Consider the following 23429-nt stretch of genomic DNA (forward strand, 5'->3'; position numbering starts at 1 on the left):
ATACGTTTGTGAAGCCAGTGTTCGAGCAGTACATTGAACCTACGATGCAGGTGGCTGATATTTTGGTACCCTGTGGTAAGACACGTCTTCAGGATTTATCTGTACCCTAAATTTGCCTTTTGAGACTAAAGTTATATTATACCTCATCCCATTACTGGCACTGTAGGCATCATCATTTCCAAATCCTGAGGACCAGGCCATAGAAAACTTCTTCAAAAGGCTTGAGCCAGGAAATTTCTTAGGTTATCCTTAGGGGTTCCGATTTTCAGTGAAAAAATGATTTTGCCGATAAATACCTGCCAAATTTAATGTTTAAGTTACCGGCATTTATTTTATAAAACCGAAAAGCAGAGTCTCCACTTGTTTTTATTTTGAACTCCATTTCCCAACATCCCCTGCTGAGAAATAATGCGCCCGAAAAGGCTTCCTGCGTCAGTTCGTATCTGGTTTGTTGTTGTTACACACACTTCGTACATTTTGTGTAACATCCAGAACGAGCCTCAATGTCTGCTGCCAGCTTGGAAAAATATGTGTGCATTTACTACAGTCAAAGCAGACTTCATTAATTTTAAAACTGTTGGTGAATAGGGTTTTGATGTTTTCAAGTTGGATGTTTCTGTTTTAAGTTGGATGTACACAGTTAATTTCAACAAAGCTGACACACTGACTGTGCAGTGCAGCATTTGTTTTCCACGATTCCTTCATTTGGCCTGGCTTTGGTTTCAGGCAAGTAAATGCCTTCTACTAGTGTCACAGGTTGCGAATATAACGTGTTTTGTTTTATTGATGTTAATATTACATTTACTGTTTAAGTTGTATATGTATACTGACTTTTACCAGTTTCTATTGTGGAACATGGGTAGGAGGGTTGTTTTAACCAATTTTTTTTTTTTTTTTTTATAAATTTAGTCGTCGCCAATTTTTTACCCCGGTTTTCTCCCCAATTTAGCATGCCCAATTATTATCTGTATCCTCGGCTCACCGCTCGCAACCCCCACGCTGACTCGGGAAACAGCGGCTGGAACACGCGTCCTCCGAAACGTGCTCCTGCCAAGCCGTCATTTTTCGCACTGCAGATCCACAGCAATGCCACCAGACCTATAGTGCCGAAGAACAACACAGATCTGGCGGTTCCACTGCAGAACCACAGGCGCCCTATCGGCCACAGGGGTCGCTGATGCGCGGTGAGCCATGGATTCCCCTGCCGACCTAAGCCCTCCCTACCCGGGCAGCGCTCAGCCAATTATGCGCCACCCCCTAGGAACTCCCGGTCACGGTCGGCTGTGACATAGCCTGGATTCGAACCTGCGATCTCCAGGCTATAGGGTACATCCTGCACTCCGCGCAGAGCGCCTTTACTGGATGCACCACTCGGGAGCCCCTGTTTTAACCAATTTGAACAGTTTCATTGTCCTGAAAATAAGTGCTGATAAGTACCTGCCAAATTATTATTATGTTTTTTTAAATGCCGAAAGCCCTAGTTATACTGAACTCTATTGGCATTTCTGAGGCAAATCATTCTTTTCTTGGAACGTATAAATTGACTCTCTATATTCCCCAGATACACACAATCTTATAATAGGTATGTAATGTTATAGCCATAACTTCTAGTAGGTAAAGTACATCACCCATTGCCCATTCAGTGAAGATAGTTACCTAGAAACAATGTTACATAAAATAGAAGATTATGCCTAAAAATGTTAATAAATCTTTAGAAACTATTTTTATAAAACGTTTAAAAATCCATTTTATAAAAGCAATAAGGCACTTGAGGGCATGGGTTGTGCTGGATATGGTCACTTCTTGGTTGGTTGCAGGCACTCGACTGTGTCTCGTGCCTAACAAAACACCAGGAAATGACCATTTCCAGCAGAACTCGTGCCCTGTCTTGCCTTATTGCTTAATTAACATACAGTTGTAGATGGGTTGGTTTCAGCCAACAAAGCAGTACGTTCATTCAAGACAATGCACAAGCCCTAGGGTCTTATAAAACGGATACAATAAAAAAGGGTTTTTATTTTTCAGAAAAACAAACCATTTTATTATATATCCTTCCACTTTGGAGATAAATAGTTCTTCAAACAAGGTTCTGTTTGTTGTAAACATTGGAGGGTTTCAACGTTTTTTCATTTATTGTAATTAATTAAAATGAATGAAGCCTTCTTGCTGTTGCTAATGAAAAGATACAGAAGGAGGCAAAGACGAAGTTCACAATACCGCTGACCCAGAGACGCCAAATACAAAAATACATATGTTGGCATTTAGATTTATTCCTGCTTTACTTATTAAGGGTGGGGATTACTTTTTCTTCATTCTGTTCTTATTTTGTAGTACTAAGCGGAAGATGATTCCGAGATAGTACTTCTCATATCAATATATACTAAAAGGGTATACATATTTTTAAAATTATACCCTTATGAAAATATCCTGGGGTAATACTACAAGAAAAATACAACACTTTACCACAGCACATTCTCATAAGGGTGTGTGTGTGTGTGTGTGTGTGTGTGTGTGTGTGTTTGTGTGTGTGTGTGTGTGTGTGTGTCTATATATATATATATATATATATCAATGACCACACGAGGGAGACAGATGCTCGCCGGCTGGTAGGAAGACTGGGTAATGGGTTAATGTATTCTGGAAGTGACGTCTTCAGCTCTGCAGTGGATATTTGGAGAACAGTGAGACAGGCATGTTTCTATTTACATTACTGTACTTTGGTACATAATAACTAGAAAAGAATAACACGGTTATTATTAATAAGCTATTTTTGTGTTTGTTTAACATGTTGTAAAGTTGGGAGTAATAATAGAGCATAGATAAGATAGATGGTAAAACAAAATGAATTGCCACATGCACGCTGCAAATTAAAGTTCGGGGTAAAGGTTAACGAACCTTACTGGTACTGTCATTGAAGTATACAGTATTATCTGGCAGTCGACAATAGCTTTGTTTGTTTATTGCACTCAGAAATCAGTTGTGCATTCTAATCGTAAAAGTATTTCGGTTGAAGCTCTTGTGCGTTTGAATAATTGCATACAGTGCAGTGGTAAGCGTAAGGTTTAAGTAAGTTAAGGTGCCTTCTTCAAAAGATACGATATTTTCAGTATATATATATATATATATATATATATATATATATATATATATATAATATATATAATTTTTTAAGAGGCTAGGGTAGATAGTAATTTAAATTTGTTACGCATCTTGCAATGTCCTGTGCGGTAACTTGTTACAAAACGAGTACGTGTAGGTTACGTAAACGTTCGTGCAACTATATTGGGACAGCATCCAGACCATATCACTTTTTCAGAAAATTGTGCTTTGTAGTTTAAAATTTATATTGGTTGAACTTTTTATATATAAGCTTGAAATCAATTTAATAGAATGATTATTAACTCACATTAACATTACAATCTTAAACTTCAACCTTTTGATATTATAGGCTTCTACTTACAGTTTGGGTATGTGTGGACCAGAGTGTACAACAACATATATATGTATATATACAAATATGTGTTAAACACAAATAGGACCATTCCAATTGAATTCAACACAGGTTTGAAATGAATTACGAGCGTGAGTTGTTCTTGATATTATTTAGAAACGGACCCATTTTTGACCCTGTGAGCTCCTGAGATATGTGACCATTAACTTTACTTTTAATTGTGATACAGAATTTTGTGTTAATTTAAAGTCTCCTTTCCCTGACACATTATTCCAAATTATTGTAAAATCCTGTCACCCCCAAAAGTCACAGTTGGGGTAGTTTTTAAATGGCATTACATTGTTTTTTAATCACTTAACCTTTTGCTTGGATGGCCACTGTTTTGATTATTATTATTATTATTATTATTATTATTATTATTATTATTATTATTATTATTTATTTCTTAGCAGACGTCCTTATCCAGGGCGACTTACAACTTTAAAAGGTAAATAGCTTAAATGACATTTTATTTTATTTTAAATTATTTTTATAACATACAAGCAAAGCCCCCCTCCCAAAAAGATTTAAAAAAAAAAACACCATTCAGCCCTCAAAGTACCCATTAATAGAAAACTATTAATCATCAATCTGCAACACTTAATAATAGACACAGAAGATAACAGCACATATAATGATCATATTTATTACTATAAACTGACATCAATGAAATCGGTCATTTACCCCACCTGCTGCATGTGGCCAACTTTTCTCTTCATTGACCATCTCCAGTCCATTCAACAACTGGCTTCCCTTTTAACATCACACCTACATGTTGACCAAACTGCATCCAAAATACATGGCTCCTGCAGTTGCTCAGCCTTCTACTCCCCTCTCTTTTCTTGCTGTTAGTTATCGATTTATTGATTTAGGCCAGGGGTGTTAAACTCCAGCCCTCGAGGGCCGCAGGGTCTTCTGGTTTTCATTCCAACTTAAGCTCTCAGTTAACATAATTGACCTAATTATGTGTTCAATTTGACATATTTAATATTTTTCAAGGTATTTTACACTTGATGGTTTTAAAAATGCACTTGATTCAAGGTACACCCCCTATGAAACATTTTGAGGCCTGAAGAGAAGTGTTAATTGTGTCCAGTTAATCAAATCATTAGACCATTTAAGTAATTGAGAGCTCGGGTGGAAAGCCAGAAGACACTGCGGCCCTCCAGGAACTGAGTTTGACACCCCTGATTTAGGCTATGTGGCAACGTGTCCATTTGAGCCTCTTCCTTTCTATCGCACTATCCTGCACAGTGACATACTTTACAGTATCTGTGTTTGTTCCTGTACTCCAACCTTTATTTTAAGGTCCCTAAAAAAAGCTATATATTTCACTCCAAATCTGGTGTCAAATCCTCTTGAAGCACTGAAACAGCCCTTGTCAAAATGAATGTCATTCTGATCCACTTTTTTGATTTTATTTTTATTTGATCAATTTTGCCACTGTTTTTCTACCCAGTTGAAAAGCTTCAATTTCAATCACACTCACCAATCGGAAGACCTGGTAAATCCACAGGTGACCTCTGTTCACTCTGAAGCCAGTTCTCTTTTTCACCTACCAAACCTACAGATGTTGCCAAGCTAATAAACTGTGGAACAAGGGCACAGCCTAGGAAGTCTTTTTAGGTGCCTGAGAAGTAGGGAATTACTGAAGCGTTACAAGGTGAACCATCCCTAGTAGATTTTCCTCCTCAAACTTGCTTGAACACAATGGCCATTACCATTACGCTGCTTTGTGTAGGTACGCAGCCTATATGTGATGCAAGCAGGATTTGAGCCGTGTTTGCATTGCCCTCCTAGCGACAGTGATTTTACTCAGTGAGTAACTTGGGACCCTTCAATATGTTTGGACTTCCCTGTAATAGAGGCTCTTGTAATGTTTTTATGAATTGTTTTGTTCTTGCAAATAGTGTGGATGACGAGACCATCTGTCTTACTTAGAAAATCCTTCACATTATTTGGTTAAACTTGAAACCAGAAATATTTCACTCTTAAGATGCATACCGAATGTATTTAAAACATGTATATTGTGTTCATGCTGTTTCAGAGCTAAAAGGATGGCTGGCTTGTGGAAATCATATCAGAGGCTGATGTTAATACACCCCTGGAAAATACAAATTATCACTGCTGGTAAGAAAACATACATCATGACACATTTGACCAGTCCACACAGAGTGTTAATGGACTGAGCTTAGAAGTCACCCTAGCAAACAGAAAGTTCAAGTCAATCTCAGAATTCACTGTACTGTACCAATTGAGCAGAAATCACTTTCAAGTAATGTGGGTTTTTTGTTGTTGTTTTTTTTAATCTACACACAGACCAAAAAGGAAAACAGTAATGTTCTGTAGAAGATGGTTATGTACTTGTCAGTAGGTTACAAGGCTTAAACATACAATTCTAGTAAGGGGCTTGTGATCTTTGTTTTTCAAGCAAAGGCTATTTATGTGCTAATTAGAGGCCCTGGACTCTTGACCGCAAAGGGACATGCAGCAGCTCCTGGTATATATCCTCAGAATAAGGATAGGTGTTTAAAAGGATAGGCGTTCTTTCATTCTGCAGTATGTCAAGATATGGCAAGATTCAGACCCTCCAGACAATTAGGAACTTTAATATTGTTCTTGGTTTATGATTATTACGATTCTTCTGTATCAGCAAATCCTATTTAAACTCATTCTTTCAAGCTCTTCTCTTACCGGGCCACACAAATCTGCGAGTTTTCTGAAACAAAAGTTATTATTAAAAGAAACATAGTGTTAAATGAATTGATCATATTTATTAAAACAAGCAGCAACTAAAACAGTGGACTAAAAAAAGGAAGCCATCACTTACACATTAAGAAGCTAGTAGACATGAGCTGGATTGCAGTTTGTTTTTAGAATTGCTTAAATAAACATATTCAAATGTACAGTATCATATGCACAACACATCTGTTAACACTGTGGAGAGGCATGGAGACAGCAGGATCAATCATGTGCTGGCAATGGCTGTGACTGGACGCTAGATGGCGATAAAGTGCTATGTTTCATAGGAGTATGCACAGACTATAACTTAAATGTCTAAATGAGCATTGTTGATTAACAAAATAAAGAAACAGAGGCAGTTTGAGGTTGATTTGATATTTTGAGCCCCAGTTGGCTGTGAGACTTGGTATGAACTGGTTTTGTAAAGATAATATCTTATTACACCCACATCTGATACAAGGTGCAGCAGGGATGGAAATAACGGCCATTGCATAGCAGTTTGATCCATTCATGGTTTAATAAGACACATCTGAGCTTGTTACCTACAGTATGCACTCTGGCTAATCAAGCTTGTAGTAAAACCTGGAATGGGTGAAACTGCTATGCAAAAGGAGTCTTATTTCCATCCTTGTACAAGACACAGATCTGGTGGAGGGCAAGCAATATGGTTGACAGGGTGGTGGGGTGTTATCTATTAACCCTAGAAGCTGGCAGTCTTTTACTATTACAGAGTGATGCTTTTGTAAAGAAAACATACAACACATTTTGGAAGAGACTGTATATCAGTGGTTGTCATAATACAGTATTACAGATGGCTCAGCCTTCCTGTTTAGGGCAGCACCATCACTTTAACCAGCAGCCACCACTTTAACCAGTTTACAAATCTGCTGCATTTGTAACCATCATAACTGCTGAAGGAGTGGTTCGAGGCTAGGTTGCGTGACTTCTGTAATGGAAAAGTGTGAAGAACTGTAGGTTTACATGCTAATTCAACTCATTCATTCATTCATTCATTCATTCAATTTGCTGCCAACCACGCAGTCTCATGAGCTGTCTGGGAGAGACAAGCTGCTAACACTGCCTCTACCAGACCATATTTAAACTAAAGAACAATAAAGAAAAGAACATAAAGTGCATTCAAATCATAATACAATACATTTTAAATCATAATGCAAATTAACAGCAACCCATTCTTTTAAATAAACCTGCAATTTATTTAACAGCACAATACATGTATTTACATGGGGGGCTTTGCCCTGCCCCCTCTAAAAAATACAACAGTTTCATTCCATGTTAATCTTAAATATAAAATAATGATTCGACTTGATAGGTCTAAAGTACATTTATACTGTGCTTACTATGATCTGAGCTGCCTTATCATCCGTTTACACGTGTAACTTGAGTGAACCCGGCTCTGAACCTGAATGTCGTGTGAGTAACTTTAATTGTTAACAATTACACAGTAGTTGTTTTTGCAAAACATCTTAACAAGTTTGTTATGTATTGTTATAGAAGTATGTAAGACATGTTTCATGTAAACATAGGGGATGATGCAGTAAGAAATGAATACATGTTGTAGCATATAGTAACTAAACAGTTTTACTTTGTTGGTGCCCCCGTTTTCATGATAGTATTAGTAAGCTCTTATTAGAGGCTACCAAGATAAATGTTCAGGACCCTGTGCATGAGTGAAACTGCCCAGAACAGACCATTTAAAAAATAGTAATCAACACAGGCTCCGGTCACTCCGGCCTGTCATGTCTGAGTATGTCCTGTTCCCAAGGAGACGGCTGAGTGACCCTGACAATGGGAGCGTTGCTCACAATGTGCCTCTGTGTGAGCTGACTCAGGGACTGATGCATTCACAGTGGAACAAGAAAGAGACCTAAGACGGCTTTAAGCCTACTCTGAAGCAGGGCACTTTTGTGACGGCTTTGTTTACACTACGAAAAAAAGCCACCCTAAGTGCTAAGCCTCATCAAAACTGGCTTAAAAGTCGCTAGTGTAAATGGGGTTTTAATGTCATCCCCAAAGTGGCTGTACTGTAAAGGCTGTTTTCTTATGTGGGTGTAGGCATTTTCATCAGGTACCCTCCCATAGATTTGTCTGCTCGAGAGAATATACTGTACAGTTCCTGGCCAGTTTATTAGGACCAGTTTGGGCCACCATTAACCCTGTTCACAGTCTTGCTGCAATGTAGACCACACAATGTATTTGTATGTGTGTATAGTTCAAGTTCATATCAAACAATTGGATTGAGATCCAGGGATGTTTCTGACACATTATGGTCTTATCACCATCGCCATCAAGGTACAAGTGCTGCATTGTGGGGTGGATGTAATACTTAACAATGGTTAAGGAAACTACTGCATTCGTCCGGTCTTTCAGAAGAATCATGGTACCCAGGTTATACCAGGAGAACATGCCCCACAATCAAGGGCCCATTTCATAAAAGCCATTTGCAACAATTTGCAATTGCCAAGCTGCGACATTGCCGATTTTCACCAGAAACCTGACAGCAGCCACAAGTAGCAATTTCATCACAGAGTCTGTTTAGGACATACCATGGCAGTCATACTACCAGCTCGCTGTGGAACCGTATGCTTTATTGAATGGATTTCTCAGGTAAAACATTCTGATGACAATATGAACTTCTCTCTATATATTATTAAATATTCTTTTTGCAATTCAGTTTGGCCCTGGATACAGTTTCATGTTGTATTCATATGCGCAGCGTACATCATAGATTAAGGGAAGCAACGCTTGTTAAACTCTTCATCCCTGTATGCTATGGCCTTCTGCTATCGCTGATGAGCTGGTCACATAACTCTTTGGCAAGGGATATTACTTTCAGAGTGCAGTATGGGACTTAGTATTGTAAAATTCACTCTTTTTTTCTGGTGCCATTATGAGATGAGAAACGCTATAAAGTGATCCTTTACTAATTGTTTACTTTAACTAAGTCGTGTGAACAGGATGGCTTGTGGTGATGTCAGACCAGGAAGGATAATGACAACGGTTTTGGTGAGTGAAATGCACTGTTGCACCGGTTTATTGAAAATAAAAGGTTTAAACAGAAAACAAAACACTGAACAAACAAAATGACACAATGGCCAAACAAACAGATAGACAGACAAACAAACAAACAGACAGACAAACAAACAGTGGACAAACCCAGACAAGTATCGTGTGGGTCCTCCTACACGAGTAGCAATTGTTATTCTTTTAATTATTTTTCTCCTTCTCTCTTTCGTTCTCCACTGCGAACACCCAACCCCATGTGCGCGAAGCACTCACTCGATTGCTAAGCAATCATTCACTTGAATCTCGGCACAGTCTGCACATGGACTAATTGTGCACTCCCTGTGCCCCCATACAAATACCCACTTTAATCTGCACATGAAGTGATTGTGCAATCCCTGTGCCTAAATACAAATATACATTTTAAATCACCTGTGCTACATAACCTACAATCCGTGCACCACTACATACACACCACATAAAACATAAAACTCAAAAATACGCACAGGGGCAGGGCACCCCACCACAGATAGTTATTTATCGTCACCTATTCGATTGTACTCAGTTGAGTATCTCTCTGTAGCAAAGAGGGCATAGAATACATGTGTCTTGCCTCTGTCCAGAGTAACATGGGTTAACTAGCAGTCTAAATAATAGTGGTAACTGAAGCATTACACTACTAAAATAAATATGATCTGTGTTTGTACCCACAGTCTGTGTCTAGACTTTCTTTGATTTTCTTCTGGCCTAGATTAACATCAAACCAACTTGCCCAGCAATACATGTCAAAAGAAGACTCAAAGCAATATTGCATGCATTTTAGTGGAAAGCTCCCTATCAATTTTTATGTAAAACATTACTGCATAGATGTTTTATCACCAACAATCAGCCACCCTCGACACTAATAATAATACAAAGCACCCCTGTAACCTGCAGTACTACTCAACCCAGATGCCTACTAACTGAAAACATCCCAGTAAGATGGGGACATTGTATTTGGTACATAAAGGCTGCTGAGATGTTTTGTGTAATTTCATGCTGTTAAGTCAATAATCTACTCCCTAGCCCTGCTGGTATTGCCCCAGTATTGCTCGTTTGATAACTCACATAAGGATAGGATTCCTCTAAACACACTACATATTCAGGGCAGAGTTGCAATGTTTTCTCACACCATATTTTATTCTTACAATTTTAATCTAATTTCTTCTGCTCTGATCGGCTGCTCCACCTGCTTTGCCGAATTTGTTTTGGCGTTTTGGTGTCCTGCTGTGCAGTACGAAAGCGAGTGGTCCCACTTAATTGCATTGTTATGTGGTATCCCAGAATGCAATGTTGCTGCCGGAGAAGCTTTATTTACCTCTGGCTGAAGATCATCCCCTCTGGAAGCAGAAGACCCTAGAGACGCATTCTGTCTTCTTGACAAAGTATAGTCTACTTGTGGCAGAAGCCCTCACTTCACATCAGCTTCAGTGGTTATTAAATAGATGTTCTGCCCACAGCTTTGCCGAGGTGGCTTATAGACAGAATACAGTTTTATAAATGGTTGGCTTTTGTCAGAAGACTACAAGGTGATTAAACAAGTGCAAATAAAACAAAACTGCATTGCACAGATATCATCTTACATAGCTATTGAGTTTAATTAGATCAGTGGTCCTCATAGATGGGCCACCGCAGGGTACATCTCAATTCAGGGAATATTTCATTTCTGCCCTGTTTCATTTCCTTTTCTATTATGTGTGTTTTGTATAATACTCTATTGCTGTTTTTGTTTAGATGTGTATTCACCAGGCTTACTATCTGATGTCACTTTTCAGTGGCTGCTTCTGAAAACATTCCAGTGGCTGAATTAGTGAAGTTGTTTTATAATAACCATTATGGGAGTGCTACTGTAATGTTTGCCCCTTCTGAAAGTTTCCATTTACTAACTTACAGTTGCAGAGGGGCAGAAGTGGTAATTTCTTCAGCTTTTCAGAATACTGTAGAGTGTCTGTATTGTGTTACTGTACTCACAAATGCAAAGAGACTCATCTTAGGACTTATATGACACCACAAAGTTGTTTTTTTCACAGATTTTTGTCATGGTCAGGGTTGGACCATTACGATTTTAAATAAAAGGTGAAATCAATCTGTGTAACATTATCTTTTCACACTGCACAGCATAGTCCTTTTGCAGATCTTTTTTTTATGTATTCAGTAAAGCACTTTATTTCATAGCTTACATTGTTAGTGACCAGATGTAATGGCAAACTGAAAAGTTCTGAATTGATTTTGACCAGTACTGTATGTTTTAAACACAAGGAAGAATGTCATGGGTATCACAGTATACTGATACATTTAGGGCCCTCTGTAGGAATGCTGCCTCATTTTAGCAACTAAAGTTACAGAGCCTAAAGCAGCTAACTTACAAGGTAAACTTCTAGGAGACGGTTATGTTGTGTTTACCTGCAAAATGCAATTTGGCAGGTAAAGAAAAACCTAACCTTTAAATGCCTGTGTCATATTAGAAACAACAGAGGGTAACAGGGTCTGTGTCAAGGCCAAAATCAGTGCAGGGGGAACTTCAGCTTTCTGGGAGGCCCTGGCCAGCTCTCATGAATAATCTGCTTAGTCAGTAGTGTTGAGGGTCACCGTAAATATTATCAGCTAAATGCTTTGTTGTCTTGTTATTTGCTTAGATGCAGCTTAAGATATAAATTCTAACAACAACAAAAAAATATGTAGGTTCCTGCCAGATATCTTAAAGATTATCACTCAAATAGGAGAAATACGTCAGACATGACTGTTAGTTGCTGAAGATTTCGCTCTCAAGGACAGGGGTCCTGGGATATTTTGCTGTCATCAGCATATTTTTCTTCATGCGACAGACACAGTGTTTTATTCCGAGAGTTCAGACTTGTTTTATGAGAGGTTTAGATGGAGAATGAATTGCGCAGATTTAACTTTACGCTGACTAAACGGCTTAACCACCCTGAAAATGTGATTAAAGCAGCATATCTTCAACTTACCAAATTTTAAAAAAGTCAGTCCTTATTGTGCAGTGGAAAACAGTGTGCCTCACCTATCTCCTGAGCAAAATGTACATCTTGTTTGATGTGCTTGTGTCATACATAGGCGCTGTTTTAAAGCCTCAGTTATTAAATTGCTGATAAACAATTCACTTTTTAAAGTAGTCAGTTTACCAAAGGTCAATAATTATTATAAGTCATTTCATGTCAAATTGACCAAATGCACAGACTTGGCTTCATGAATATTTTGTGAAATATATACCCTGAAATCGAGGATAAGGGGGATACAAAACCGGTACCATTGATGCTAGAGATGTATTTCATGTTTAAAACTTGCACATTTTTAAGTTAGGGGTATTTATGAAGCCCATTGAAATTAATTGTTGTGTGCTTTATTTTTGTACCAATACATAGTGGGGGGGGGGGGGGGGCTGCTGTTACATTAATTATACATTTATTCTCTTTTAATCTGTGTAAAACAACATTACTGTACATATGAATTTGTGTGAGCAATGCAGGTGTGCACTACCAGTCACTATAACCAGAAATATATACCGGTACATAAGTGTGAAATTTGACACCTGCATCTGTTCCTTTCCATTGTTTGCCCTCAGTGTGCTATGTCACAAAATAGATTGGCTTACTTTTTTGTTCTTCTCACAGCTACATGTGGCACTATTAACATTTTATGAGATTCTTTCTATGACGACTCCTATTATTATTAGGGTTAGGATTCTTGTAACTCTGTTTTTAATAGTGAAGCGCAGGTGAGATTGTATGTCCTGTAAGAAGGTAAGTTAAGATACACTTCTAGCACAGCAGTTACTGCAGTTTCAAAGGACCTTTTTTATGTAGGGTTTTAAAAGTTTTTCACCGATATTTAAAGGTGTCACTATTCGGTTCAGTGTTCAACTCATTTATTAACAGATCTCTCCTTAGGTCTGAGGACATTTCTGGTTACTGAAGAAAAAATCTATACATGTCTATGATAACTCTAGCACTCATCTTGTGACGTACAGTTTGTCAGTGATGATTAGAAAAATAATTAATGTGACCTGGCATAGTATTCTGGGCCTGAAAGGATGGTCCTAGTTAAACTGGTGGATTGAAGCCCAGAGTCTAGAAGAGCTATGAGTTTAGGACAAGGCATCAATCTGTCCTTCCCCTCCTCCTTGTGTTAGGTGAGTTATAATAAAACTACATCCACTTCTAAGTGAGCATATGAAAGCTGCTGAAAGTGCAGTCATTAATTTATTTGTATTTTTATAGCTTCTTGTTTAAAGCCCTCCATTCAATCTAGGTGATAATAAAGTATCGCTCTTTTTTATTTTATTTCATTAATAATTAAAGAAACAAAGACATGAAAAAGCTGCTGCAGTGCACCCATTTGTTCTTCATGTCAAATGTTATTCATCTTTTTTTGAGGGAAATACATTTCTTTTTTCATTAATTTTCTTTTTCTGACGACCCCCTCCTTCCAGACTTCAGTGTGAGGGGAAATATTTGAGCATCTTCATCTTCCTAGTGCAAGATAATGGATCTAAAAAGTCAGTGCAACCGTATACAAAAATGGCCACAATCACTCAACTCAAGTTTCGCTGTTGCAGGAGGTTGTGGTGTGAGTTACCAATGCAGATTGCATGAAGGATTGTTTTCAAACTTTTCTAAGTCTCGAATTTAGCTACATCAACTTTTGTGTAATTCTGAAGAGGTTTCTACCCTGTTTTTACATGAAATTGCAAAATCAACACCTTTTGATAAAAAGCACTTTTCCTGCAACCTGTATTTAATTCGAATGCAAGAACTCTGGTACTATTCACAGGTGGGTTATACTATTATTAGCAAGTTAATCAGAGAGCTGTGTGTGCCATGCTGTAATTTGCAAATGACTAATAGCATTAACATTCAGTACCAGCAATTTCGAAAAGAAAGAAGTAGCTGTCATTGACCTAGTGAATAATGCATCTCTTTATTCAGCTGAAATGCTGTACAGTGAGAAGATCGATACCTTGGGGGGAATGTACGTCACTTTGTTCAGGACAGAAGCGTCTGACATTTTCAAATGGATGATAGTAAGGTTGCTCTCCAACAGCTCAGTCGATCTGATCTGCAGAGAAAATGTCCATGGGCAGGGATGGAATTTATAAAGCTGTAAAAGGAGAAGCTTTTATGAACCCGCCAAGGTCGGTGATCTCCCCCATGGCTTCAATGAGTATCACTCATCAGTCCATTCATCCTTTTTCTCTTTTGATATTATATATATATATATATATATATATATATATATATATATATATATATATATGAACATAAGAACATTTACAAACGAGAGGAGGCCATTCAGCCCATCTTGCTCGTTTGGTTGTTAGTAGCTTATTGATCCCAGAACCTCATCAAGCAGCTTCTTGAAGGATCCCAGGTGTCAGCTTCAACAACATTACTGGGGAGTTGGTTCCATACCCTCCATACCCTCACTATTTTCTGTTCTGAATGCCCCTTTATCTAATCTCCATTTTTGACCCCTGGTCCTTGTTTCTTTTTTCAGGTCAAAAAAGTCCCCTGGGTCGACATTGTCTTTACCTTTTAGGATTCTGAATGCTTGAATCAGATCACAGCGTAGTCTTCTTTGTTCAAGACTGAATAGATTCAATTCTTTTAGCCTGTCTGCATACGATATGCCTTTTAAACCCGGGATAATTCTGGTTGCTCTTCTTTGCACTCTAGAGCAGCAATATCCTTTTTGTAACGAGATGACCAGAACTGAATACAATATTCTAGGTGAGGTCTTTCTAATACATTGCAAAGTTTTAACATTACTTCCCTTGTTTTAAATGCAACACTTCTCACAATATATCCGAGCATCTTGTTGGCCTTTTTTATAGCTTCCCCACATTATCTAGATGAAGACATTTCTGAGTCAACATAAACTCCTAGGTCTTTTTCATAGATTCCTTCTTCAATTTCAGTTCCTTCAATTTCAATATATATTGATATTTTATATATATATATATATATATATATATATATATATATATATATATATATATATATATATATATATATAATCTCCATACATTGGTGACCTTTAATTCTTTTCATTAATTTATGTTTGGTAGACTTTTCTTGTATTTAGGCCTCTATACGCTTAAGTGTTGTATGTCACACTTTTTATGTGTATCTTGAGAAAACGCTCAACTGATTGTGATGAAACTTGGTTATTACATTCTTTAGCACAATTGAATATAAGGATATATAATAGAAGTGCTGGTCCGTCTGTTTTTACATATGTCACAATTACATTTCTACCACATACTGTACCTAGGGAACTGTTGAGAGCACAGTATCGGAATCTGTAGATATGAAGAAAATACATGCTTTTATACATGAGCAGTGTTCTAAGTGAAGAAGAGAAAAGGTGCTCAAAGGCCACCTTAAATAGAAATATTAATTTCAGTTTTTTTTATTTTTTTTTATTTTCTATTTAATGAAAAAGCTGTGTCACAGGGGGTTGGCTGAGGGATGTTCATGTAGTGTTAGTTAGGTCTAATGTAGGTTCCTCACACCTGATCGAAAAAGGCCACCCCCTCCAAGTCACTATGAACCTGCAACCTCTTTTACGCAAAATGTAAATTTGATCTGAATATCGTAGAAGTTAATGACTTATTGCTTTCAGTGGTAATGTTGTTGTTTAAGTACATTTAAAACATGAAATATTTAATTTACAGAGTAGTTTTAATGGCATTCAGGAGACAATTGTATTTTTACTGTGATCTTAAATCTGGTGATGAAATGTTAAGGGAAATATAGCATGAGGTAAGTAATGTAAGTCAGGGTTTTCCAATCCTGGTCCTGGGGGACCCCTTTGTCTGTTGGTTTTCATTCCAACTGAGTTCTTAAATGAACTAATAATGTGCTTAATTAGACCTCTTTAATTGTTTTCAGCTTTTAAACAGTTGGAGATTTCAAGTTAACTATACCATTTTATAAGTATCTTGAAAATCTGCAACTTTTTAGGAGCTGGGAACAATTAAAAATGTCTAATTTAATTGGCAGTTCATTGACTTTCTGTAGTTGTGGTTGATGATATGAGTCAAAATATGTTAAGCAGATTGAACTAGTGAAGCAAGTGAAGTTGACCACCTTACAGATTTAAAGACGCACCATTTATTGATGGTTCAACTTTAAATATGTATCGTTGTGGAAAGGTAAGGTGTATTTAGAAGGGTTTTGCATTCTCATGAGTCCCACCCAATCACAATGATCATTCATAACATTTGTATGTGGTACGAAATTATATCAGTTTCATGCCATATTACTGTAATACTTTTCAAGGACAGTGCGCTTCAATCTGATGATACTTTGCATTTTACAAGAATTTACTCTACAGTAGTTCATGGTTGCTTACTCTTTCGTGATTCTTACTCCTGGCAGGGGGTTTGTATGTTCGTGACATTCCGAGCCATTGACATTGATCAGTGGTTTAATTTGCTGAAAAGGCATGCATATTCAGTGTGTCCTTCCTTCTTTGCAAATGTGTTTCTCGTCTAAAAATCTGACCTTTCCAGAATTCTGACTGACACACCAAGGGTGTTAAAGGATGACAGAAAATCTTTACATCTTTAAATTAAGATTTTTTTTCAGAAGCAAACAAAAAGTAAATAACCTATTTAATTGTGAAGCGTTGATAATAAATCACATCAGAACCTAAGGAACATGCATGTTCAGTGAAGTGTTTTTGTGTACAGTATAGTGAATTTTAGGCCAGTAGTTCTAGAGAATTAAGTATGCAGTTTTCCTATGACCGTGTTATCCCAGTGTATAATCTCTAGGTTGGTGAGACATGAGCTGGCAATGACCTCCAAAAGCTACAGTGTCTCAGGTTTGTAATTACAGCAATAAAACCCATCACCTTAATAGGGATTTTGAACAAGTGGTGAAATGCTGAGGATAGTTAATGCCAAGCTGGTCTCTAATGAGTCAAAATGGTTAAAAATCTAAATCTCAAGTGTTACAGTAGTACCTATCCCTCAAGCTGTAAGAAATATAAATGATCCACCAGATTGATTCCTAATTACCTTGGGTTTTTAAACACATAAAAGATAATCAATTGCTTCAAAGAGGATCTTTTCTTTGCAAGGGCAATTTGATGTCAACTTAAAAGTTTGTCACGTTAATTCAACTGTTTTTTTTTAAATTTGGAGTGTCAGCATTTTTAGGAACTTAGCAGACTCAATTAATAAAACAGTAAAATAATATATTATAATCGTTTTTTTTTTTATATAAAAGGATATATACAGCATGTATTATTATTTTGTAAACCAAATTTCTTCTGAATGAAATGCAATCATGTTGGTGACAGTTGTGTGGTTTATTTTGAAATGTAAGTTATTAACCTTGGTCGACTAGTGCCTCGCTTCCACTGCCAGGCGCTACAGGCTTTGGCTGCACACGTTTCGGGGCTTTTTTTCAAAACATGGCCAGCCTCGGAAATTCTTGTCATGCGTCAGTCACTGGGGGATTGTGGGGTCTTATTGTGTATTGTTTTAAAGAAACGGGCGGCAACACCGTGTTTAGGACAATGCAGTCCGGACAATGGAAGCTGAACTTGAAAGAACGTTCATTGCTATTTTCATTATGGCTACATAACAGCGTTCTCAAGACCCAATTGAATGAACCCACCAAAAGACCGATGGAAAGTTACAATGTAAAACCATAATGCATCGTAAAGAGATTCCTTAATAAACTATGCAGCTCCTGGGGTGTAGGAATGTGTATACAGTAAAACGTTGTGTATCCGCCCGTCACATTTCTGCCCAAACCGTTTATCTGCCATGATCGAGCTCTTTAGTACCCATGTGTACAGTGCTAATGCAAAATGGCTACAGGAAAGTGAGTTGTGCTTACAATGGAAAAAAAAATGTGGAAATACTTTACTTGACATTCATTTGATGGTTCATTTTACTTGAAATTGCCAAATCATGCATACATTAAGTATTATTATTATTTATTTCTTAGCTGACGCCCTTATCCAGGGCGACTTACAATTGTTACAAGATATCACATTATTTTTACATACAATTACCCATTTATACAGTTGGGTTTTTACTGGAGCAATCTAGGTAAAGTACCTTGCTCAAGGGTACAGCAGCAGTGTCCCCACCGGGATTTGAACCCACGACCCTGCGGTCAAGAGTCCAGAGCCCTAACCACTACTCCACACTGCTGCTTGTTTGAGTTAAAAATACAAGAGCACTTAACTTACAATATATTACAGTGTTTATTTTGAGAAGCTACTGTTTTTGTATTGCCAGATGTTTCATATAAATATATTTATATATATATATATATATATATATATATATATATATATATATATATATATATATATAATATAGTTTTCCTGGTTGTCATCCAAGATAAGAGCTTGAAATAGCACTCCCTTTGCAGCAAACAGGAGATTTAAGCCCTTGTTACACGAGTCAATTTACTAGCAACTTTTATCGCCTGCGATCAAATCCCGTGAGGATTGCCCCGTGTAACAGCCCTGACAACGTATTGTCAACGTTCTGGCAACTGCGTGGCAACACGATTGCTTGAGTGGACAGCAATCCTACTCCAAGCAACAGGTTCCAGGCAATATCCAATCAGAGCACTGGTGTGTGTCACATGATTCTGTCTGCTACAGTGAAAACAACACTTGAAATGGAAACGAAAGCCGCAATTACCTGGACTCAGGAGAAAGAAATACTTCTCATAGAGTTTTATGAAGGTTGGCCAACACATCGTCATTTTGGTAGTGACCTATTTTGATAACAACCAATTCTGGGAGAGTTACTTTTAACAAGTTTTTAAAACTACTTAAAATCTTTGTCCAACTATCGTTACCTACGCCCGAACTGCACCTTTGTTCAGGTCTCCCCTTCTTAATATTTCAAATACCTTTGTATGAAAGACAGCAATAAAAATAATAATAATAATAACAGGGGAATAAAAATGTAGCTACTGAAACTCTGCTAAACCGATGTCCATATTTTATGTTGTTTTATTACCTTTTTTTTAAACCGTTACTCTGCAGCACTGTGATAAGATAACCATAAAAGGCCGTTTTTTTATTATGACGTGACTGATATATATATATATATATATATATATATATATATATATATATATATATATATATATATATATATAATATATCATATATATATGCTGCTTTTTGTAATGAAGGTGGATTTAAAAAGAAAGCAAGGTGGAAAACGAGAGGCAAAACTCTCTGAACTCAGTGTGATTCTAGGTGTTAATGGCACAGGAACAGCATATAACAGTAGGTATTTTACAGCATTTAAAGAAATTAAGAATTATCGTTCATTTTTATCTACGTGTAGTACTGTACGTTAAATTGAGTTTTACATATTTGGCTTATTTGCTTTTATTCTGTAAACGTTACTACTTTATTATTATAATTATTAGTTGTTCAATTATTTAAAGATGACAGTAATACTAAATAGTTGTACTGATGCTCGGTATTTGTAAGTATATGGGAGGCTGTGTGGTCCAGTGGTTAAAGAAAAGGGCTTGTAACCAAGAGATCCCCGGTTCAAATCCTGCCTCAGCCACTGACTCATTGTGTGACCCTGAGCAAGTCACTTAACCTCCTTGTGCTCCGTCTTTCGGGTGAGACGTTGTTGTAAGTGACTCTGCAGCTGATGCATAGTTCACACACCCTAGTCTCTGTAAGTTGCCTTGGATAAAGGCGTCTGCTAAATAAACAACAAATAATAATAATAATAATAATAATAATAATAATAATAATAATATGACCTGAAAACCAAAACCATGTGACGTAGTTCTTAAATATGATTGGATATTGCTTGGATTAAAGGCAATTTGTATTGAATGCGAGTTAACTGTTAGTTGTATCGTGTAACAGGTCAAATCCCCCGCGGTGACGTCACAGGCAACATGTTGCTACAATTTATGTTGCCAGCGCATTGACTCGTGTAACAAGAGCCTTAAATTGTACAAATGCAGTAGAAAGGTGTTTGATTGATGAATGTAATGTTACAAATGCCATCTCCTTACCTCTTAACTGACACTGGTGGAATTAGATTCAAGTCTGAAGATGGTGGTTCTATAACATCTATTATATGCATTTCCATTAATTACTATATGAAGGTTTTTTTACTCAGCTGTACTTAGTTATATTGTGGATATGCAGGACGGCTGATTAAACCCTTCTACTTTCAGACTGTAGGAATAATTACACAATTCTATGTTTAAATGAATACAAAGGAAATACCCTGGTATTAAAAAGATCCCCATGAAAGCGTATCATATTTGATACATTTGTTTAAAAATGATAGAGCATACGTTTCTGTTTCTGTACTTAATAGCACACTTCCATTTCTCTGGCATCAGTGTTGTTTTTTCCATATTCAGTTCATTAACACGTGTCTAGTGACTTGAAATCTAAGACGGTTTTTGAGTGGAAAGAATCCTCAAGGCTGATTTTCTGAAGTGAGTTAAGTGAGCAACTTACCATTGAGCTGGACACTGAAGCCTCTGTAACACTGATATGCTTCCCCACCAAACTGCAAAAACATTTTCAGCGTATTAAAACTTTAGCGACAAACTGTGTTGCAAACTGTTTTAGACATTTAAACACTTAACATTTGGGTGATTTCAAGCTTTTAACATCTCCCAGACAGGGGTCAGAATCCGTGGCTGCAGTACATTACACATCTGTTACATGTACTACATGTCATGGGGCGTGATTAGTTTCTCACTTTGTGCTGGTCATGTCAGACCTGGTGTTGCAAATCCACAGAAACGAACACCCCAAGCACTGCTGACCTTAAACAAACCTCACATCGTCACTCTATAAAACAAACCTCTGCTGCCAACGTTGTTACACTCCAGTCTTGCTGTCTTTTTTTCTGTTCATTCATTTTACTTGAAACTCTCAAATCATGCATACATTAACTATGATTGATTGATGCAGCTGGTTTGAGTGATGTGGAGCCCTGTCCTTCCTAGGAAGTAGACTGAGACCACCTCTTCATTTTCACATGCGCTTTCTCATGTGAGTGTTGTTTAGAAATTATTTTAAATCTTGTTGATATAACGCTGGCAAACCAGGGGTGAAAGGTGAAAGCACACCTCAGAGAAAAGGTGCCCCTTGGCCAGCATTCATTCCGATGTATATTACATTGATGGATACTTTGGTCTTAGCAAATTTTAAAGCATACCTTTCGATTTAATTCTGTAATTTTGTTGGACCTAACGCCTTACAGTCCTATCCCAGCAGGTACCACAGGTATGTCTGAGTCACAAGATTAAAGGTTGAATTCCTGACTGGGAATTGTCTCTTACTGTATATAAACCTATGGGAACCATGGAAGTGTTGTTGGAGAACATTCTGTCATCAAATTCAAACATCAATGTGCTGCCATCTTTGAGGAACACATCCATCTAGCCATCAATGAATCTGTCTTTATCTAGTATGTACACGTATTAAGACAATAACTGTAAAGACATTTTGGCCATATAACTTGAGAACTATGGTTGTCAATTCATCGCAGTTAACTTCTGCCAATAACACGTTAAGCGTTTTAGAGATTAATTATTTTAACGCGCGTTAATCGCATTGCTGTGTCTTGAGCCTTTCGGCACACCGTACTTCAATCCCGGCCGCGGCAACGTTGTATTGAGTGTCTGAGTGCAGTTATTGTTTAAATAGAAAGTTAGTCACTGAGACGCGTAGTGGAGCAAAGTACTTAAAATGAATGGGACGTTCTGATGGCTCACTGAACAGAAAGACGCTTACTTGTCTACTGTCAAAGTGAGCTCCAGTCTGCATTAGTGGACATATGGAATCTTGATTTAGTGACAGCTGCCAGTTCTGGTGATCGAGGAAGTAATCAGAAGTCTCTTCAGTGTTGTGGGGTCAATTGAGGAACTGTAGCTGGTCTTCTTGACCTAAAACCAGACTCATGCTATCTTATATTAGAGTTTAGTCACTTATGGTGACTCCAGTTGCTGTCCTTAAGTGGATATTGAGACCATGTGCTGGCAACTCTTCAGTGGCATATTGTGTAGATATCAGCTATTGTGTGGTGTGGTTGACCTTCAAGAACTTGTCCACAACAAAAAAATATGTTGATTCCTTTTTTTTTTTTTTTTTTTTCTTTTTTTTAGTAGTGTCCATGCCATGTTTTTATTTTATTGGAACTGATAGTAACTGATAGTATCATTCTTTTGTTGTAGTCGGCATGAGCAGGGTGACATTTAAAAATATGTTTTTGTTGCTTTTTCCAAGTTATTTGTTGTCGAAAATCCTGTGAACAAACAGGATCTTCATGGTTTCATATCTCTGTCGCTATGTCTTTTATTTGCAATGTTTTTAGCATTTATACAAGCATATATTGTTTTTTAACATGTATTGGTTTCTAGTTATGATGCATTCTGGTTTGCACGCTAAGTAGTACTACATCTAGAAATACAGTAGTTAAAATTCAATGACAAACACTTTGACTGGAAGTTTTGACTGAAGACATTGAAAAAGACTTCCAGTTGCAATGCCTGTCATTGAACTTTACATTGTAGTTATTAAACCCGATTTTCAGTCCTGGAGTTTATAGTGCTGTAACTGTATATTTACTGTAAATACATGGGATTGTTGTTTCAGGTACTCTGGTAGGTGTTGGGGATGTTATTTCCCAGCAGCTGGTGGAAAGGAAAGGCTTTGCCAATCACAGTGTGAAAAGGACAGTAAAGATGATGGGCATTGGATTCTTCTTTGTGGTAAGTGGGCAAGTCATCTTCTCTAGCATATCCATTACAAAATTCTATTGATATATTTGTTAATGAAGGACTGTATTTTTATGTGTGGTCATTAAGAATGTGCGTTTTGGTATATTTTTATGAACATTTAAATGCTATGCAGTGTCAGCATTTAAACCATATCTACACACACACACTCTTTTTATTACGTTCTGTTGTATAAAAACCCTAAATAAGCAAATAACGTTTTAACATCACAAAGATTACAAAGTACAAAAAAAACCAATATATTGTAATGTTTCTATTTAAATGTTCTCTTCAATCAAAAAATGGTTGTAATTAAAGTTGTCAGTGGAGATAGAACTATATACAGTTTATATCTCCAACTA

At 37.2% G+C, this 23429-nt stretch overlaps 1 protein-coding gene across 2 annotated transcripts in view; it reads left to right on the forward strand.

Annotated features, from left to right (window-relative positions):
• The first annotated feature begins 2587 nt into the window (after positions 1-2587).
• Positions 2588-23429, forward strand: part of mpv17 (mitochondrial inner membrane protein MPV17) — a 45540-nt gene continuing 24698 nt past the window's right edge. Inside the window, exons 1-3 of one of the 2 annotated variants that reach the window (XM_034019104.2) lie at positions 2588-2690; positions 5538-5620; positions 22946-23061. In XM_034019104.2, the coding sequence (XP_033874995.1) occupies positions 5548-5620; positions 22946-23061 (189 nt within the window). In that variant the 5' untranslated portion in view covers positions 2588-2690; positions 5538-5547. Of the gene's footprint in view, positions 2691-3918; positions 3939-5537; positions 5621-22945; positions 23062-23429 lie in introns of those variants that run through there. The other variant, XM_059025767.1, reaches the window with a different exon arrangement.

The sequence above is a fragment of the Acipenser ruthenus genome, chromosome 6 (genome assembly GCF_902713425.1).
Source record: "Acipenser ruthenus chromosome 6, fAciRut3.2 maternal haplotype, whole genome shotgun sequence".
Classification (NCBI taxonomy): Eukaryota; Metazoa; Chordata; class Actinopteri; order Acipenseriformes; family Acipenseridae; genus Acipenser; species Acipenser ruthenus.